Source organism: Rhopalosiphum padi, chromosome 2 (assembly GCF_020882245.1).
Source record: "Rhopalosiphum padi isolate XX-2018 chromosome 2, ASM2088224v1, whole genome shotgun sequence".
Taxonomy (NCBI): Eukaryota; Metazoa; Arthropoda; class Insecta; order Hemiptera; family Aphididae; genus Rhopalosiphum; species Rhopalosiphum padi.
In genome coordinates this window covers 27237574-27253953 of record NC_083598.1, presented here as the reverse complement: position 1 = coordinate 27253953, position 16380 = coordinate 27237574, and the positions used below count along the sequence as shown (strand labels likewise).

At 28.6% G+C, this 16380-nt stretch overlaps 1 protein-coding gene across 4 annotated transcripts in view; it reads right to left on the bottom strand.

Annotated features, from left to right (window-relative positions):
* The window catches only part of LOC132921278 (sodium channel protein 60E-like), a 109686-nt gene that overhangs the window by 3238 nt on the left and 90068 nt on the right, over positions 1-16380 (bottom strand). For 2 of the 4 annotated variants that reach the window (XM_060984210.1, XM_060984212.1), the window contains 15 exons: positions 8185-8445; positions 7230-7473; positions 6673-6988; positions 6496-6612; positions 6263-6421; positions 6085-6189; positions 5748-5939; positions 5526-5680; positions 5329-5462; positions 5042-5235; positions 4716-4918; positions 4375-4647; positions 4089-4308; positions 3869-4008; positions 3063-3359 (listed from right to left, as the gene is read on the bottom strand). In XM_060984210.1, the coding sequence (XP_060840193.1) occupies positions 3063-3359; positions 3869-4008; positions 4089-4308; positions 4375-4647; positions 4716-4918; positions 5042-5235; positions 5329-5462; positions 5526-5680; positions 5748-5939; positions 6085-6189; positions 6263-6421; positions 6496-6612; positions 6673-6988; positions 7230-7473; positions 8185-8445 (3010 nt within the window). The remainder of the gene's footprint in view (positions 1-3062; positions 3360-3868; positions 4009-4088; positions 4309-4374; positions 4648-4715; positions 4919-5041; positions 5236-5328; positions 5463-5525; positions 5681-5747; positions 5940-6084; positions 6190-6262; positions 6422-6495; positions 6613-6672; positions 6989-7229; positions 7474-8184; positions 8446-16380) is intronic. The other 2 variants (XM_060984211.1, XM_060984213.1) reach the window with 1 other exon arrangement.

The following is a 16380-nucleotide window of genomic DNA, read 5'->3' as shown; positions in this document are numbered from 1 at the left end:
TACCCATTTGCGCAATTGATTGTACTTTGTAGTTTGTACTATATATTTATTATATAGTCATATATTATTGTATAAAATAAAAAAAATAACTATTGAAATGCGTTTCAAAAGATTATAATACAGTATAACCTCTGTATAATCTCGATTATCCGGGTAAATGGTGGAGAGGGGTCACACGGTTAATCCAGTTTTTATTTATTTAACAATGTTGTAAACACATATGTGTGTACATTGTCTTGTTATAAAGTTATATCAGGGCTTAAAATATGAAATAATTAATATTTTTATTTTTAAATTTTTTTATAATACATTCCACTCGTGGTTTAATTATTATTATTTATCGTTTTTTACCTACGTACAATATAATATTGTGTACTGCTAACGCGCCTATTTCTTTACATTTAGTACACAAAAATATTCGGAAAAGGGATCAAGATAAATCGTTAATACGGATAAATTGAGCCACGGTAAATCGAGGTTCTGTATTACCAGAAAAATTGACCCGACGGTATTAAGCGTCGTTATGTAAAAAAGTAAAAGTTGCGTCAAAAGAACATATACCTATGTAATTTGTTTGGTGGTAACGGTTTATTTTATATGTTAAAAAAAACTCTTAAAAACTGAAAACCACGGATACAATGTAATTGATATGATGGTATTATATTTTACACGACAACCTTGTATGTTGTGTACCTATTGGAACTTAAACATAAACTAGTTTATCTAATCACTCTTTGATTTGTAAAACTATTTTAATATTTTATTAGTAAAAGAAGGGAATTAGGTATTAAAACTAGTTGACTATTCATTCAGTATATAATTTTAATTAAAAATAAAAACCATTTGGTTAATTTTAATTTGATATATCAACTAGATTAAAATATAATACGTCATGCATTTTAATTGGATTAAATCAAACATTTTTTTTTATCAATGGTTCAACTATTAAGTTACTTTTAGTTATGTCTATACTAGTATGTAATCGACACATACAGATATTTTATAAATTGTTAACTTTAGAATTTATATATTACTAGAGATTTAAACTATTTTTAATACAATATTTTTTCTCGGTATTAAGTGTCGGTTGGCCCGGTTGGGGCTCAACAATATTATTCAAGTAGAAGCGGTTACACCGTTATTCCTTAATTCATGTCTAATGAGGGTCGGCACTACAATACAAATGAAAAGAACAGTAGACAGTAGACAGATCTTACTAATAATAATAATAATAATGAACTATCATGCACTTGAATTATAAAATGTATAAAAATATAAATTATTTAAGTTTAAAACCCCCAAAGCTTAGGTAAAAAATTATATTTAATTAATAAGACTTGCGTTGATATAAGCCTGGTTTGATCACATCAATGTCGTACATTAATTTAATTTTGTTTATTTGCCAAGTGTTAAGCTATTATTAAAGACGCCACGTAGACTGACGGTTATGGATTGCTAATAATGTTAGGTATATATTTATTATTTATTAATGTTACTATTTATAAAATTCGCGGGTTTTTATTGATTAAATGCAGACTGAATATGTCACAATAAATTATTATAATCGATGTGTTTTAAGGAATAATTTAAAATTTTAGACCTGTCAATTGTAAAAAGAATGAAATGTTAAAAACATTCTTATTCATTTAAGTGTTTGAAGACTGTTCAATCGATAATTGAATTTTTTTTTTTAATTCGGTGCATGTATTTTTTTTTATAAATATAAATTATAAACGTCATGTTTGATTAAAACTTTTTTAAGTTTTATACAATTATAGCTATAACCTACTTATCGCAACGTGTTCAAGTGTTTTCCTTATTAATTAAAATGTACTCGTAGCGCTTTGTAAAACAAATATAAAAAAAACTTCTAAACGCGTTTCTGTCTAATGACATTTATTCAATCGTGTATGCTTTAGATTTTAATTAATATATCTGATAATTTATTTTGTTTAAAAAAAATAAGATTATTTTTCTTTTAATTTGATTCCAACGTTTAAGATAAATATAATATTTAATAAATTTATCTTATCAACCCTCATTTATGAACTTTTCTGTTTAATGTACAATTGAGTTAATACCTGTATTTCAAAATCTCTATTGCATTGTGATAATAATTAACATTTAAAGTTTTGGTAAAGTTTAACTCACAAATTGTGTAATCCTTCACGACATGCGTTTATATATCTCTCCCATTAATTAATATTTATTTACAACCCAATTCAAAACATAGTTAACTAGTAGGTAATTAATAATAAGTAATAATAAATTATGTTTGTTAAATGTTATGATATGCAAAAATATAATAACATTAATACATTTAATATAAAATTTAATTATAATTATTATAATGAGTTATGAGTGTATATTTAAATTTTATTAATACAAACGAATAGTAAAAAAACTCAATAAATGTTTAATTTTATTATTATTAATATAATGAATACATGTTTAGGTTTTTATTTCTATAGAAAATCATAAGCTAGAAAACGAATCTGGAAGTAATATAATCGAATCAATCAAATATAGAACATATATAATATAAGAATACTGTTTTGCTATTATAGAAACACCCTTTGGGTTGTTTACTCTTTATAAAATTATACTACTTCCATTGAAAGTGTCTTCATGAAAAATGTATGTTTTGATCACTGTAAATCAACAATACAATACATTCTAAGGAAATACGATGTTAAAAATATAGTTTACTATTGGAAATCCAAAAGTCAATATCACGATTGTTCATAGAGTAAAGAAATAATAATTTGAAAATATGATCGTTAATAATAAGATAGCGTATATCAAATACGTGTTATTCGAAATTAACTTTAAATTAATTAATTCGAAAAATTAATATTGTTAAAATCATACACCTATATTGTATAACGAATGATTTTATTAGGTAATTATTATTAGAATACGTTTTTATATAACAACTTTAGCTGTGCATTTATTTTTCAGTCGTTACAAAAAAAAAAAAAAAAATAATAAAACAACATATTGGTACCTTTTTAGTTTTGTGTTATCGATATGAGTTGGTATACTAAGTACTGATGACTTACTGTGATTTTTTCTTGGGCGATTGTTCTTCGTTTTTACCCGTTGTATCTAACTGAGCGTTAGACAATAAAAACAATGGCAGGTTAAGCCAGAGAGACGCTCCTAGTTCAGATATGTCAGACGTGTCGGAGGCTCTAGAAGATTTTCTGGACGAAGCTCTAGAACTACTTCCGATACCTCCTCCAATACCACTGATTGACATGCCTTTAACATGTAAGAATGACGAAAGACGTGATTGCCAACCTCCGGGGCTTGAAGACTGCGTATCCGAACACAAATCTGTTATGTCTTTTTTCCGCCTAAAAATTTTTTGTTTTAATGCAGATGACGATGTTGAAAAATGTGGATAGTTATTTATTGTAATTATAAAAAATACTTCAAGGAAATTAAATTTGCATTAAAAAAAATAAATAAATATGGTGTCTAAGTATAAAAATAAATTATATATTATATAATATTATAATATTGTATAATATACAAATATTAGTGATGATTATACCTAATTTATAGCGTGTAGTTATGAGTATTACGAGCGGACTACGAATTTGAAATTGAACGTGAGTTATTTTAAAATTGAATGAATAATAAATTTACAGCGAAAAAAAATTAAGTTAGACTTACATAATAGAATTATAAACAATGTAGTATATAATGATGGAAAGGATACAGATATAAAAAAAGCCAAATAAAGACAAGAAAAGGTATAAATTGGGTTAATAATATTAAAACTACGGATTGGAAAAGTGTTCAAAGTAGATAACGTTGATGGATTGTTATTTATCCGAGTAACACGAAACAAATACAATACCTTCGGAAGTTTCGGTAACTTCTTTGTATTAGTCTCGCGGCTTTATCTTGACGTTTCCATAGACGCGTAGATGACACGATTTCCAGTTCCTTACGTGTCGGGAATTGTTTTTTAAACTTCACATCCATTTGATCTCGTAACTGAACACAAATATTAAAATTAAAAATCATCATAATATAATATATCCCATAATAATAAAAGTGTAACGATTATCGATTACTTTTCTGAATTCGTCCGTTTCGTCGACGTGACCAAGCACGTGTTTGACGAGTGCATGGAGTATGTCTAGACAATGAATCTTGTTGCCTCTCGCAATTGGCAAATTGAAGCTGACTAAAGCCACGATATTCGGTTTAGGTATGCCTAATGGCGGGTCCAAGCTTGCAATGAAATCAGATATTTGATTGAACGCTATGAACTGCGTTGCATGTGGATCATATCTGAAATAGAAAAACGACGTTTAAAGCTATATGATTGAAAAAGCGCTGAGGGATTTTCCAGTTTACTTAGACCATCTGATGTAAAACATTTCGAGATCGTCTTCTACAATGCCGATTTCTTCTTCCTGATGAGCTTGGTTAAAGTTCTCTAATATAATAGCTATGTACATATTTATAACGATCATGTAGCTTATTATGATAAAACTCGTAAAGTACGTAATCGCGAGAATAGGGTGTCCGCAATTGCCATTTGGAAGTCCTGGAGATTCTAGTTCACAATCCGGTGGTTGTACCATAAGGGATTCAAGTACGTCATTCCACCCGGCCGATGTCATCAGCCTATAATAAACAAATGTGGTTTGAAATAACTTTCCAGAATTTCGATTAAATACAATTTATGCACTAACCGGAACAACAGTTGCATGCTCCTACCAAAAGTCTCAAAGTTTACCATGTCATTAATGGCTTTTTGTTTTTTGACATGCCCGAAAACAGACATACCGATAATGGCGTATATAAAAGTAATCAAACCGAGTAGTGCACCAATATTGAAAAGTGCTGGTAAAGACACGATTAAGGCGAATAACAGTTTACGTATACCTTTGGCGGCCTAAAATTCGAATAATTAGTTAAAGTAACAACTAATTACACAATTACAGAATTTGACTAAACATTTAATTTGATTATTAATGTTTAGTAGTAACTATATAGTAACAATTTATTATTATCTCACCTTAATCAATCGTAATATTCTACCAATCCTGAACACGCGAACTACTCTCAAAAGTGTCGGTGATACTGGAAAATCGATCATAATATCTTCCATAAGTATACCAAGAACGGATGCTAAGACGAGTAAAAAATCAAAAACATTCCAAGGAACAGTAAAATAATGAAATCGAAGACCAATAATTTTCACTAAAGCCTCTGTGAAAAAAAATTATAATATATATTATGTCGTAATTTACACATATAATAGTATTGGTTTATATAATGTTTAAAAAAAAAATAATAAAATACCTAGTCCAAAGACAGTAGTAAAAAATGCGTTGCAGACTTCTAATATGAAAAACACCGGAACAGGTTGATTGTAATGTTCAATACCCATTGTCAACATGTTTAAAAAAATCAATACGAAAATTGCTATTTCAAACCTACGAAATATAAAGTTACGTTTTAATCATTTGAAATTTATAAGTATAAATAAGTAAATAGACCTTCGGGAATTTGATAAGTCGTAAAATATTGCCATAAATTGATTGACTGGGCGCTTAATTACTTTTTGTGGCTTTTTCCGGCCTAGTTTTTTCATGGCTGTATAATAATGCTTTTGACTTTCAGTCAAGAACATTTCTAATACTCCGCCTTCGTACTGCAACAGATAGTTCATTAGTATACAAATTATGTATAACCTCATTAAAAAAAAAAATGGTGTATACCTTTTTTTTAAGCATGTTAAAGTTATCAATTATAACACCGATGAAAAGGTTTAGAGTAAAAAATGCTCCACACACAATAAATATCACAAAATATATGTAAGCATACAAGTTTGCCTCATATTCAGGTTGTAAGTCTACACCACGAGCATCTACAGCATCTGCCATTACTTCCATCCATCCTTCAAATGTAGCCTGAAAATGTAATATTAAAAAATAATGTACAGTATAAGAAAATAAAATAAAATTTTAATGAAAATATAAATATCATAATTTCGATAACAGTGTAGCATGAGTACATATTTTCAACAATAATAACAAGTAACACGAATAAACTTACAACTTGAAACAAAGCCAAATAAGCTATGCCCACGTTATCAAATGATATTTTCGAGTTTAACCAAGTATAGTTATGGAGCATGCAGTCACTGCGATTATTGACAATCTACAAAAATTATATAGTTTTTAATTAACACCAATAACAAAAAATAAAAATAAAAAACACATCAAGTACATACGTTTACGGATACACGGTCTCCGTTGTCGTCAACACACTTAAAAAATTTTCCACCAAAAAACTGTACACCCATGATTGAGAATATCAACCAAAACACAAGACAAACCAGCAGAACGTTAAAAATTGATGGAATTGCATACATCAGAGCATTCACAACTATCTAGTAATATATAAAATAAGCTCATATTATATTACTTTTAACGTAAAAGTATTTTTGAACTTCGAAGTACTTACCCGCATCCCTTGCCATCTCGATATAGCTCTGAGTGGTCGCAAAGCTCGGAGAGTTCTTAAAGACCGTAGAACTTTTAAATTCTCATTTTCATCAATTAGTAAACTAAAAATTGACATCTATTTCGAAAAAAAAAAATTTCAATCTATTATACTATCTTAAATTTTTTTTACATTTACCATTGCAATAATAAAGTCTAACGCCGTCCAAAAACTTTTAAAGTATTTATAAACTCCCAATGCTATCCATTTTAGCATAAGTTCAATTGTGAATATAACGCAAAACGTAAAATTAGTCCAATATAATGCAGTTTTGAGCGTTTGATTTTCATCTAGGTAAATATCTTCGAAGCATAATGTTACACTCGACGCAAAAATCAACACTAGTATAAACCATTCAAATATCGGAGTATCTACTATCACGAGAGTTTTCTGTCGAAAAGTCATCCATCGGTCGCCAAAACAAGTATCAACCCATTCTTTTTTTATCCCAATCCTAAAAATTAATTAATTAAATAAATAAATACATTTTTATTAATTAATTATTTATTGTCAAAGATATTTTAACAATTAAATTAAAATCGATTTTATTATTTAAATTATACAATATACATGATATATGTCTTCAAGTATAAAAATAATTTGTTGATAACTCTAGTTACTTTTATTATTTTTAATAATTTTTATAAAACAAGTTTATTGAAATAATTTTGATATAAAAGAAATGCAATATTTACCTTTGATAGCAATTAAAAGGAAAACATTCTAGTGGAGCTTTTGATTGTTTATTTCTGCCAAAACCTGGAAAAGTAGGAGCTGCATCAACGAAATTTCCTTGGGAGTCTCTTCTTCCGCCCACGGTTAATTCGTCCACATAAGATACAAGTGTTATCCAAGGTTTCTTTTTGGACTTTTCATCAATAACTATATCCTTATTTTTCTGTTTCAAGAAACATGTTTCATCTTGATCGTCAATTTCGTCTGAATAGTTAAAGTCAAAATAAAATATATAGTTTAATAACTAAAATAATATATTTATAGAAGAAAATTAAATTCATTATAATCAAATGGCTTTTACAAAGTTTATGATAATGTTATACACGCAAATTGTGCGTATGAATATTTATATTTTTATATTATATATATAGGTATTTTAATTTATAAGTATAATTATTTATTACTTATTTATAAAGTTATTTTTTTTAAATTTAAGTGATTTTTTTTTTTTTGTTAAATGTTTAAACCTATACTCCAAATTTAATACTCAATCATTAGTGCTAGTTATTAATTTCTGGATTAAATTCGATAAATTAGAAACATCAATCAATAATCAAGAATAATGATTAATGATATAGGTATATACGAATATTATGTAATATAATTATTGAGTTGACGTTTCACAGTTTTATTTTGTAAGAAATATTTTCAGTTTAAACGTTACAAAATTAAACTAGGTTGGTTATAATTTATTGAACGAGTCAGATAAATAATTTATTTTATATTTATAGAATATATTAGACGTATTAATTTATAAAAACAATAATTGTATACGTCCTTAATATGGTTAGAGTGTATATGTTAAATTTATCTGGATGCATATATAATACTTAAATATTATTTAAAGACATGCCATTTATATAATAACAATAAGCAAATCAAGATTCAATTGTTTTTGAATAATGTAAATTTCACCTTTACTGCTGTCTTGTCTGGTAGCCAATATGTATGATCTTCGGTGTATTCCTGCTGGTGGTGGACTAGTATAATGTTCGGATAACTCAAATGTTTCATCTAACATTGGTAATTCTAAGTCTCTTGTTAAAGTAGGTGCATAACACATGGCATCTTGCATGATTTGATGGTACAATAAATCATCAGATGTTGATTCCTGGCAACTAAATACTGGCGTTTGTTGAGTTGTAAATGGCCCTTGGTTATATCCTGTAACCAAAACTAATTTAAATTAAATACATTTATATTTAACGGGTAATATTATATACAGTGTGTTCAGATATATAAAAGAATTTTTACTAGATTATTCTGACAATCGAATACAAAGAAATCAAAATTTAAAGTCATCAAAAATGGTGGAGGGTGTACATAGAAAGTCCCATAAAAATAAGGTTATATAGATTAACATATTTTTGCCACTATGAATATTAGTAGCACACCCTGTGCCTGTAATACGTTTAATGAATATTAAAGTTATTGTCACATTAGTTAACCCAACCTATATACGTTGAAATTAATAATTAATTAGTAATTTCTAAAACATAATGAGCATGCTAAGAAAATTACTTTGTTTGTATAGATAAAATTGTGATATGGTAAACCATACATAATATTATATATACTATACACTTATAATTATTATTGAAATGTTATGTATAAAAATGTCTGTGTACCGTAGATAATTTATTCAATGAATTTTAAGAAGGTAAGTATATTACATACATTATATCTACACATATATTTGAGAATGTAAATTAAGTGAAAATATGAATATTATCTCAGTGAAATTAAAATATCCATACGATGAAAAGGTAACTTAGGATTTTAGGATCAGTGTGTATAGTGCCCGCAATGTGTAGAATGTTGCAGATATTATAGCATCGTCTACAGGAGTCAATACTATTATAGACAGAACAAAAACTGACAGGTGGAGTCGATTATTTATAATTTAGAAAAATTGATTGCGAAGCGAAGACGTGCGATAACTGCCAAACCAATACGCGGATCTGTTGACATAATTAATGCGAAATGTATGGGAAGGGATGAATATACGATGAGTCGTGTTTGAGAAGGAGTTTTGACGATACTAGAAGTGACTACGAAATGACAAACATTAATCCATAGAAGAAGACGGCTGCAGGAATTGTAAATGATCAAATACAAACGTTTCCGTAAACTTTGCGTATCTTTGAAAGTAGCTTTTAGTATATTATTATAATATGTACATAACAAATTACAAGAAGATGGTATATAACGCCCGTAGGCGCAATTCAATTTTTTTTTTTTTTGAGGTGAAACGTTGAACAAGTTTATGCCAAATATACCTGAGAGAAAGGAACCCCCTTCACCCCACACGGCCATACTTGTTTTTAGATTACATTTAACATCTTTAACAGTTTTTATATCTTAGAAGATTTCCACGTCGCGTTTTATTGATAAATTGTTATTATTACTAAAGTCTGTCCCGAGAGGTGTTGTAGGGGATGTCACCCTATGTCCCTATACACCGCTTTCTGCAGTGGAATAAATTATAATACCAAATATGAGACGATAAGGAAATCAAAATTAAAAAGAAAATAACCGCTAATGGATTATACCACAAATTAAGATTATATTTTATCAAAACGACGATGTCAGCGCACTATATTTTGTTTTTTCTATCTGATCTACTTGCAACATTTGAGTTTATCTGAACCGATGTTGATTTGTTAGTTTTACTTTAGAGCGAATTGACCTATTAAAAACTTTAAGTCCAGAACATTATCTGTTTTTACGATATTTAAAATGTTTTGTGGTATAATATATATTTTTAAATTGCAATGTTTAAATATACAAAACACATACAAATTGAAATATTGTATTAAAGTTAATGTTCCAAAATTTGGTTTGGTAATAGGTAAATTAATTTTGATATTAAATTTAACGACATAATATTGGTTGTATTGAAAGAAAATATCAATAGTTATCAGATATCCACAGAATATTTAATTTACAGCGGTTGTGGTTGATGTAAGTTTTGATGATAAAAATAATAATAATAAGTCTTATCAATTTTAAAAGTTTAAGGTTGTAAATATTATCATGTGGTAAAATAAACGATGATTTTATTTTGCAATAAATATCTCGAAGAGGAGGAGAAGACGCGCTTATGGTAATGCCGGATTAACGTTCAAAACTCGATAAACAAAAATAAGTTACCCGTCATATTTTAAGCGGAACCTCAAACCATAAAAACTAATTTTATAGATTTAAGTAGTTTAAAATAAATTTAAATATTCGTATATATAAAATATTTAAATTACATATTTTATAACCGTCAAGAATAAGTAGTTTCAAAGTAAATTAGGATCAAACATGCACATTACTCGCACATTAATGTCTACCGTTAACACAATCTCAGTTAGGTATATTACTACTGAATAACAATATTTAATTACAGATATTAAATCACACTTTACCTTGAAATAGTAAAAAAATAATAATATTAATTCTTAAAGTATACGTCTTATATAAATATAAATGCAAAAAAGTATTTTATTTTTGTTAGAAAGTCGTTAGTTAATAAAACGCTAAAAACCCATTACTAATTTTTAAACATAAATAACTATTATAATACAATAAATTAAGTCTATGCAATTAAATAATATGCTATTCTGATTTTGTCTGCATATAAAATACATCACAACTATATAATATTGATATTTAATTTTGGTTTTTATTTCCATTGTTTTATAGAAAAAATATAGCACTTATACTTAAGTGGCCATCAAGCCGAGACGCCGAGTGCTAGTGCAATGTAATAAGAATATTATTTAACACCTGTGTACCCATTGTGACATATTGCTTGTCATAACATATTTTTACATACACTTCTAAAGTAAGAATCAGGCTTTTTTTAATTTAAAAAAGGGACAATTTTTCTTTTAGAATATTGAAGATCAAAGATTCGCACACTTTAATGTTTCATTCTTTTTATCAAAACGTGTAGTAAATGTTTCGGAACTTTGTTAGTATTTATATAATTTATAACAAAAAAATTGATTGACAACTCAACGAAAATCAACACGAGAAAACGAACGATTATCAGCTTGAATATAACTGTTATAAGCTTATATAATAATATAGCTCATATAATATTCTTGTGTTGTATGTAATACAGACATAACATTTAAACAAGACGTATCAATGACAAGTTCTAGAAAAATAACGATTCAATTGATTTTAAAGAGTAGGTTGTAAATGCACGTTTTAGCGTGTTAGAGAAAAAAAAATTATATCATGAAATATTTACTCACAATGTAAATTTCGATAAAAATATTATATATTAAACATTGTATAAATAAAACATGAAAAAAATACATAATTTCAGTTATAAATTCTGAAAAATCAATAAAACCAAAGGTCACAACAAACACTGAGTCTACGACCACGACATTGCATCAAGTGAAATACAATTGGCGTTTGAAATACTTAAGTTTAAAATAAAACGTAATATGCTGATTTTATGTAGACGTAAACACATTTACACTCACTTTTCACCTAAAGCGTACGGAGACGGGAGAGGGGCCAGTGGTGCTATCGTATAGACGTCATATATTAATGTATGGACTGTTCGCCACCATATCCGGCTACAGGTTGCCAAAAGCCAACATTGTTAGAAAGAGATACAATTTATACCTGTACATATGGTAGGATCTAAAGTAGGTATGCCCGTATACTATTTTTTTTAAAGTCCCTATATTTTTTATTGAACTTCTCTCTCTCTCTCTCTCACTATTCGTGAGTATAGATGATCTTAAGTCGTATGCTATTTTTTTCCTAATGTTGGCTCCCGGACCTCTTTCTCTCTGTTATCAGTCTATTTATTTATAGGCCTATGGTGTCATCGCTCACAGTCATCAATTCACCTACGGGAAAACCGTAAGACACTACTCCGTATTCTGTGTAATAACCATTAGGTAAGCAGCATCGATGTTGAGTAATCTTTTTTTTTTTTTTAGTGTTATTGACGTTGTAGGTATTTGATTTTCAAAATCCAATTTATCCGCTAAAGATAAAAATGTCTAATATTGTGTATATAAGCGATCGGTGCAGTTTAATATAAAATTATATTTTCAATATTATTATACCGCGTAAGAAGATTTCACTATACCGGTAATAATATAGCGACGAGAAAAAATACTCCAGTGGCTAAAAAAAAACAAAAATGAAATGATATTGTAGCTTACACACAAGGCCATCGACTGTATATCGTATAATGTAAAAAAATGTGCTTGCGAACGAATCTGAGGGTATTAGATTTAAATTAAACAGATTTCGTCGTACATCTATAAAATAGTCAATCGATAGACACAGGTCTTGAATAGACGATATGATATTATAGACGACACACACACACTATGATAAAAAAATACATCAAATATAAAATAATGTTCAAATAACACATGATCGAAAGATTCTGTTCAAATTTCAAATAATTAGGTAATAGTTATATAGATATATAAAAAAAAAATGGCCCTTTCATATCGATGTTCATTATCTGTTGAAATATTTCAATTATTGAAATGAAACGTACCTATAACAAAAGTACCTAATATTGATATTTTCCATTGGATACCCGCATGTTTTATTTAAAGTCAAGTTACAATTGTGTAACTTGGTTATGTAACTTTGATATGTCACATAACCGATTACTGCACAAGAACTCCGATCGTATGCAGGTGAGATAAAAATTATTACGATCACCCGACTAATATAATAATCGGTGCGCGCCTGCTTGCTCCGCGAGCGTATTTTATTAGTCCACCGCGGCGGCGTAATACGTTTAGCCCGCCACCGAAGCCGCTTTTGCTTTGGCCTAGAAGGCATATAGTACGTAACACGCCTATACCTATATATTCTGGCGCACTCAAAAGGGGTCGTGTAAAGGTGTGTATAATAATAATTAATAACGAATGGCTCCGCACCGATGTGCACTTTAATACGCGACCGTCGCCGTTTCGGCCGAACAATTCGCCGCGTTTAATGTGTGTATATAATATATATACATGTATTTATACGACCGAAATAACTGTTATTCGCCAACACACACAGACACTCGAGTGTAAGCGCAAATGTGTATAAATGTAGTCATTTTGTGCGTGCGCAAACGTTATGAAGCTGCTCAATCGTAAAGCGATATCGTGTATTTACACGAATTCGCTGTGACCGATGTCGCAGGAGCTGTAGGCGTGAATATGGTTACAAATCGGAGGAGATGCTAGAAATATTGATCAACACGTATTAAGATAATTTATTATACTGACGAAATTAAGTTAAGGTATATTTGGAGCGGGAGGGGTTCAGGAGATTTTCCTTCCTCCAAATGTACTCCTATGGGACGGGCGCTTGCGAATAAATACGATGTTTTTTGTACACGTGTTTGATTAATGTTTTGTATGATAATGCGGCCGAGTTAAAAATATGTTAAGCAGGGTGAATCCACTATAAATAATGGTCTCATTAATTTTAAGATTATTTTATATTTTTGTAAATACAACTTTATGCTTTTATTGTTTACCATTGATATTAAACATGCGGATACGGTATTTCCATCTTCACTAAACACATACATTTGGGTTAACACTACGTGCAACGTAGAGAACAACAAAAGTTCCCAGTCACACCTCATACAGTAGCTTCTGAGCAATAAAGAAACCAAGATTTAAATATGAGACAAATGAGATGTACCGATATTGCAGCTTACATATTTTTAATTTTTATATACAATGCAGGATCCATAAGTTTAATGTCAGTCATTATAATATAATCTTTTTATGTTTATCACGGTGGGTAGTTGATAGTTTTTTTTAAAATTATTTTTTAATGACCACCGTTTGATTTTAATTTCATAATCAAAAGCAGCATGCTTTTATAATCGATTTTATGTATAGATTTAGAATATTTAATATAAGTACCTATGTATTATATATTTAAATTATATGTATTTTTATTGATAATCATTTGAAGTTTATACGAGTAGAGTGTAACCGTCGGGTACTCTGCAAAAGTTTTGGTGCTCGAATACTCCGTTTATCTAAACTTTAAATGCATATTAATAGAAAATAATTTATTCAATTTCCCAAGTATATAAATCATTGAATAATAGTTTGCTTTTGATATTATGGAATTTAGAATAAGTTGTAATTGTCTAATACACATAATATATTATGAAAACATGAAAAAAAATTACTTTTCCAATATGTAATATGTAATCTATGTTTGAATGAATATTGCCAACACGTCATCGAATCATTCATTGGTCGTTCTACCTGCTGCAGGCCGAAACAAAACGATCGCAGACATACAAAAAAAATAAAAAATAAAAAAACATTCCTTTGTAAAACTATTACGTACGCTCGAAATCTACAATGTATATGATGTATTGAGTATATGCTGCATATTGGGGCGATACACGATTCCACACGATTTACCTTTTTATTAAAAGATATCGACAATTTTCGTCAAGCAAAAGTATTTTTTCTACTTCTTGAACATAACGCGATTCCAACAAACGTCGATTTTTCACCGTCATTGCCAATTTTAGTAAAAATAAAAAACACTTAAAGAAGGAAAAATAACGATAATTTCAAATGATTTAATTAGATAAAATAGATTTCTTATGATAAATCGTATATAAAAATAATTATTATATTTTCAATTATTTTAAACTAGGCTTTAATTAGAAAATAATAATCACTAACATTGTTTGCATATAATGTTTATTGATTAATATAAATAGTATAAATACTTTATAAAAAACCGAATATAATAAAAATATGTAAATATGTAAATAAATTGGCGATAACCTATTTCCCCTTGAAACCTAGGACAAATTTAACGACAAAAATGGAATTAATGAAATGCATTCGGATTGAATTTTTATATTTATCATATTATTGTACATTTTATGGTAAGTGTAATAATAATAATAATGATATTGCGATAGGAAATCATCAAACAAACGATCGCCTTGTGTCCTGTATGCCGTATGGTCATTATTCATTGTATGAATTTCATCGTATATACTTCATATTTATTTCTGCTATAGCAGTCGGCGGTCACAAAGGACAATCGTGTTTGTAAATGAATAAATATGAAATCGATACAAATCTATCTGATCGGCAACATTAAAAAGTAACTTTTTGCGGAATCGCGAATCGATGGCAACATTATAATAATATGACGTGATCGCGTATGACCTACTGTATACGGATAGCAAAACGAATCGCGGAGACGGAAACAAACTCCGCGAGCATGATGCGCTCGGGGAACAACGCGCGGTGCGAAATCTCTCGGTGGCCGGTCTTAGCACGCGTGTGACTGACCCGAAACACAAAACTATACGGAGTGATTCACCAAGCGTACTTATTGGAGTTTATTCTACTTATTTTTCTTCAATAACGCAGTTATTCAAAATCTGATTTTTGGATTTTCAGATATACTTGAGAACCATATTTTAAAATGTTTGAAATTTTTAATAATACATAAAAAGTGTCTTAAGATGATACAGATTTCTGTTTTTCATATAACAACCCCCCTTTTAAACCATAAGTTATTAAGCAGACAATTTTTCTGAAACTTCTGAAGTATTAAAATAAAAATTGGAACGAGTAGTTTTTGAGTTATTTAACGTTGTGCGTTTTGGAAAAAAATGATTTGGAAGATATTGGGACTATGGTAATTTGACAATTTTAATAATTAATATTAACCTATCAATATTTATAAGTTGTAAGAGTTGTTTCAGTATAAAATACAAGAGTCGATATAACCTACAAAATACGATCTAGGTAATATCATTTTTATATTTTCGTAAAACTATTTTTAAAGACTTTTAATCCTCATGTAACTATTTTATTAAACAAGAAATTAGGTACTTGTTTCAATTTTGAATTAGGCGTATAAGCATATAAAAAAAGGATATCATCTAAATACTTTACAGTAAAAGGGAGTATAGAAATTGAAAAGAGAAGTTTGTATTACCCCAGGACAATCCTTATAAGCAATAAAAAAACTTAAAAATTCGAAAAAAAACGATTTTTAAGTATAATATTTAAACATTTCGAAAATCAGAATACTTGAATGAATTCATTGTTAAATGAAAATGGGGCCGAATAT